The sequence below is a fragment of the Phaethon lepturus genome, unplaced genomic scaffold (assembly GCF_000687285.1).
Source record: "Phaethon lepturus isolate BGI_N335 unplaced genomic scaffold, ASM68728v1 scaffold20761, whole genome shotgun sequence".
Taxonomy (NCBI): domain Eukaryota; kingdom Metazoa; phylum Chordata; class Aves; order Phaethontiformes; family Phaethontidae; genus Phaethon; species Phaethon lepturus.
The window spans coordinates 32,944-38,113 of record NW_010520284.1 but is presented as its reverse complement, the minus strand read 5'-3'; the positions used below and the strand labels follow the sequence as shown (position 1 = coordinate 38,113).

The following is a 5,170-nucleotide window of genomic DNA, read 5'->3' as shown; positions in this document are numbered from 1 at the left end:
TATCAGCAGGATGTAAAGATAGAGGACAATACAAATATAAATGTGGCGGAGGCAGGAGATGGGCTGATTCGACAATGAGCTTGAGACAGGGGGCAAATCAGAAAGAAATGATGAAGGAAAACAGGACAGAGTGAATGGACCAAGTGGAAGCTGGGACTGATCAGAATTTTGGGGGAGGAGAAAGGATAGTCCCATGGCTGTCCTAGAGCACTGGACTATATCCTGTAGAGTTCATCCCTTTTCACAAAAGGTCAATCACTCATCATGTAGAACTGCTGAATTCCCACGTCTCCAAGCAAATTCAATGGGTACTTGGCTTTGAACATACACAGTTCTCTACAATGTGAACTCTGACAAATTGGGTCCGAGAAGTCTCAAACTGAGTAATCAAAACTATATGCTTAAGATAAAGCCAGTTTTCTGGCTCTAAAATGGGGATAATACCAATCCTGACTTACCTCAGTGTATAACTACACATGAAAATAAATTAATTGCTTTATAACCAATACAAATTAATTAGGAAAAACTCAGATGAAATGGTAGTGACAAATGTGTGAATGAATTAGTAGTTATATCCTGAGAGCACAGTTTGAGAAAAGTGCAGTGAATAACAGACAGGGCCACACATGGGATAATGAGGAAAACAGAAGAAATCCATTAGTTGCTTATGCAGTGATTACTGTCTGCCCTGTGCAACGAATTACTTTGTTATCCTATGGAAAAATATGTGATCAGAAAATGAAGAATTGCCTTGTAATGAAAATGCAAGAGAGAACTGAGTTAAGTTAGCCTGCTTAAAATCCTGGCATTTTCTAACTTTTGAATTCACTTAACAGAGTTTATATGTGCTCAACAGGTATTACGATAACTGCTAAATAAATAATTTATGCTAAATGCTAAGTAAATAATAGATGCTAAACCTAAAAATGTAAGTTTAAAGGCAACTTCACCTTGTTCTCTTTGCTTAGGCAAAACTTGTACTAGGTAGAGCGAATGGCATGAGATAGTGGGGTCTCAAGTTCAAGTGATTTTTTTTTTCTTCCTGGCCTGTATTAGGTAGACTTGACTGCAGATGCTGGAGAAAGGCAGAGGAGATGGGGTAATTCAGGAACACTTTCCTAACACAAGTGGAAATTTTATAAAGGTTTAGAGCAGCTTACGTACTTAAAGTATTATTCATGCTGCCCCAAGAGTCTTGTCTGTGTTTCATTTATGTAATTGCATTTCCTCAAGCATCTACCACTTGACCCATCCAAACCCAATATACAGGTCCAAATCTGAGTTTCTTTGGGGTTATACGCCCATACCTTGCTCTGCTTATACTTACATGTTTTCCCTGATCTCACTGACATCCCTTCTCCTTGCATATCACATAGCCTTCTAGCAGCAGATACCAGCACGATCTAAACTGATAATTTCAAAACATTATTTTTGATTGGGTGGGACATAAATTTTGCACCTATTGTTTGCATCTAGTGACTAGATTAGCTAAGACTAGAGAGCAATCTTACTTGAGCAGCTTTCTCATGCTTGCTTTCTTATCATTCCCATGCTCTACAGTTGTTTTGTTTATCAAGGTAGGTACTGAACTCAAGAAATGCTATTTAAGGCACTCAGGTATGGTGAAGAAAGAATCCAGCTTAGCATGGCAGCATAAGCTATCCACTCATATTTTCCCTACCCAATTTTTTCTTGTTACTTGTGAACATCTTTCCATATTAACCCTAGTACCAACTCAGGAGTAGCACTATCTCATAGCACTAACAGATGTTATAGTTCTTCCACATACAGAGTTTCAATCAAGCAGGAAGACAGATCAAAGCTAAGTCTCATAGTTCTCTAAATTTCATTGCTCACAACTGTCAGTCAAAAGAACTGAAAGGAATTGTAAAGAATGCATTTGAAGTAGGGGAATAACTAAGTAAACACTATAAAACATAGTCAAATGAGAAAATGCATTTAAGCTGGTAACAGTGATACAAACCTGGGGAAAATTATGCAAACGTTAGGGATAAACAAATTGTTTTCTCTTCCCTCCGATCTATTCCTGAGAAACTACAGCACTTACTGGTTGTGTAATCAGAAGTTTTTCATCAGTCTAATCGCTTTAGAATTTTCTGTTCTAACTAGCAAACTTAATACGTTCAGAAAAAAGTTCAGTAGGTATTCAAACATTTAGATGAAATCTCAGAAGTTCTGACTTTTGTCCATCCCTATCACCTAACGAATACACAACAAGAAATACTACGTCAGCAGACTTATGTATAAAGCCAGCCTGTATAGAATTTTTAGAGACTTCGACACACATTCCAAGCAGCATCAGCCCCTTTTGCAGCAGTTCTCCAGACAGTGTTTTTAATTTCTGATACAATTATACACAGTTTGCAGCCAAATAAATATTTATAAAGAAAATATTTGTTCTTTATATCTTACTTGAGTTCTTGTGAGCTTGTGGCCAGCATACTTCGAATGCTTTTGTCAGCCAAGGGACAGCCAGATAAACTGTAAGACATGGCAGGACATACAAGTAAATTAATCTTCTTATTAACTGAACAGTCCCAAACAAACACAACATAAAAATTAAAAAGTAAAAGTTTTTAATGCAGAAAAGCGATGGGGCGAGTGCTGTAATATTGAATTTTGTAATATAGTTAACCCTCTGAATATATTTAGGTATCAACATTACTTCCAAAATTACATACTGTAAATGTTCTTTTTGTGTTTGTTTCTCTATGAACTAGTAGAATGTAAAAAAAAAATTTGAGATTCCTGGGTTAACTACTTAAATGCTTAAGAATACTTTGGAAATTTTAGTAATCTATTTAAAAATAAAAGACGTTTATACAACACACAAATTAGCATGCTTTTAAGATCAACATATATTACTCAAAGGGTTAACACATAGTTCAACGTTTTACTTTGACAGCATTGTTGAGGTAAGCTGAAAACAATAAATTGAAAAGACAGAATCCACCATGAAAAAAATGAAGTCACACCTTCTATGTGAGGCGTAATTACCAGTCACATGACCACTCCCATCACACCCTGGTGTTGGACATCTGCCACCAAACAAAAACAAAAACAGCCAAAATAGTAAGTATGTTTAAAAAAAACTTTTAAAAGTTTCATTGTTTCCAGTTTAGCTGCAATGACTGCAAGGGCTTTTAAGCATCCTAATCGAAAAGCTGCAAAATGAACAGGTTTAAATGAAAATGGCGTCTCAATACAATATAGCATCATTAAGAACAAGCAAATACACGTTAGCTTATCACTTTACTTAACTGGCAGTTGGAAACATTTATATGCTGCAAATGTTGCATGCTCATACTGCAAGGCGTATATGTACTTGTTTGTTTAAAAAAAAGACAAAGAGAGAAAAGGTTAAAAGGAAAAAAATAATTTCACCTCACATTATGCTTACGTTATTAAATCCTTTTTGCTCTCTTTGCATTGAGGGTATTTGGGTTTAGGACTTGGGATTGTAACTTCACCAGGGTACCTTCTTTCTTCAAGCGCCTCTTGGAAAGGATCCAAGTCTTCTGGCTACAGGGAAGTATATACACATTAGTTTCAGCTAGGTGAAGTTACAATTCACACAAAATAATGCAAAGCAGAGTCATCAGACATGATCTCTTTCTTTATCCCATTCGGCCAGAGAAAAGTGATGAAATTATTTTATATTCCTTGGCCTATGAAACCTTTAAATAATATTTGGATATTTCGATGAAGACTTCACAATATGTGGAATATATAGTTTATTTAAATAGAAAAGAAAAAAGGAGTAAAACACAGCTTTTTCTGTAGCTGTCATATTATTTTGCTTTAAAAGGATCAGTATTTTGTCCTAGTCACTGCAAAACAGAGGAAAGGGGAAAAAAGGTGACTAAATACAATATCCTATGCATCAAAAAGCCATCTTAAATGACATTTGTAACAGCTTAGAACATCTCCAAAATGAAACAGGAGCAATCTTAATATCTACACACAGAATCTCAATCTGGGGCAAACCTCAATGGATCTGTCTGGCAAAACAGAATTATATAATTTGTAATTAACTGTGCTGATGCATTCAGAAGTTCAAAATCATCTATTTCAGGAATGAAGTGGCTGAATGCATTAATTTAGGGATTCCTGCAGATGGTGCTGTAAACACCACAGTAGAAATAGGGAGCTCTACTTTGGAAAAACCATGCTATACTGTCTGTTTTACCTTGTATTTCCTTCATAGCAACAGATATCCTCCCAGTTTCAGTGAAATTAATAGCAAAGCTGTAACCCACCAGAGCTAGAATGCATTCAGTGTATGTAGTGAAAATGCTGCTTTGTTATATGTTTCAAAGTTACTGAAAATAGTTTTAGGTTTTAATTAAAATTGGCAAGAGATGTGCTATACTCAAATATTTTCTGTTTTAAACCAAGAAAAATTAGAACAATCTCTAGAAGTCTCCAAAGAGCTAAACTGCACTGAGTGTAGCATTGGAAACTGCACAGTGGATAAGGGTTGAAACCTGATGAACAAAAGCAGTGGCATTGAACCTTGTCAGCAGACCTCTTCAGTGCCCTGGCTGTTCTAAGTTTTGGAAAGTAAGATAAGTTCACTAACACACTTTCTTTATTTGCCTCGTCTGTTTAAAAGGGTTTGCTGTTGTCTTGGTATTATGAAAAGTAACACTGATTTCTAATCTCTCTTCTTTGTATTCTTGAAAGAAAGTATTTCATTAATACAGGCCCTTTCACACACAGACCTATCAGGAGTGTATAAGTAATCTAGAAGAAGATTAGATGAAATAGTTGAAAGCTTACATTATACTCTGCTGCTTTTGTTTAAATTGATTTCTAAGTAATACATGCTTTCAAATACTCAGCACAACATTTATGGTTTTCAAATTCAGAAGAATATCTTGTCTTGAGAGCTGGTTATCCCAGTATTGCACAGTTATGTCAACTTGCTTATACAGAGTAATGTAATCTAGATACAGCGAAACATCTTTACTGCAGAAAATATTTGTTAACAAGATGATGCTGTTAGAAAACATGATTCACATTCATGGTTCAAATGTTGTCTTATGGAACTTAGTCACAGATCAGATGTGTGCCAGCACGATATAATCGTAAAGATTAACCAGCAGAAAGTCCTTTTTGTAGAAAACCAAGATTTTTATCATCTATT

At 35.5% G+C, this 5,170-nt stretch overlaps 1 protein-coding gene across 1 annotated transcript in view; it reads right to left on the bottom strand.

Moving 5' to 3' along the window:
• The window catches only part of MYT1L (myelin transcription factor 1-like), an 84,645-nt gene that overhangs the window by 51,850 nt on the left and 27,625 nt on the right, over window positions 1-5,170 (bottom strand). Inside the window, exons 9-10 of the mRNA XM_010297347.1 lie at window positions 3,422-3,543; window positions 2,434-2,502 (exon numbers count right to left, since the gene is read on the bottom strand). Of these exons, the coding sequence (XP_010295649.1) occupies window positions 2,434-2,502; window positions 3,422-3,543 (191 nt within the window). The remainder of the gene's footprint in view (window positions 1-2,433; window positions 2,503-3,421; window positions 3,544-5,170) is intronic.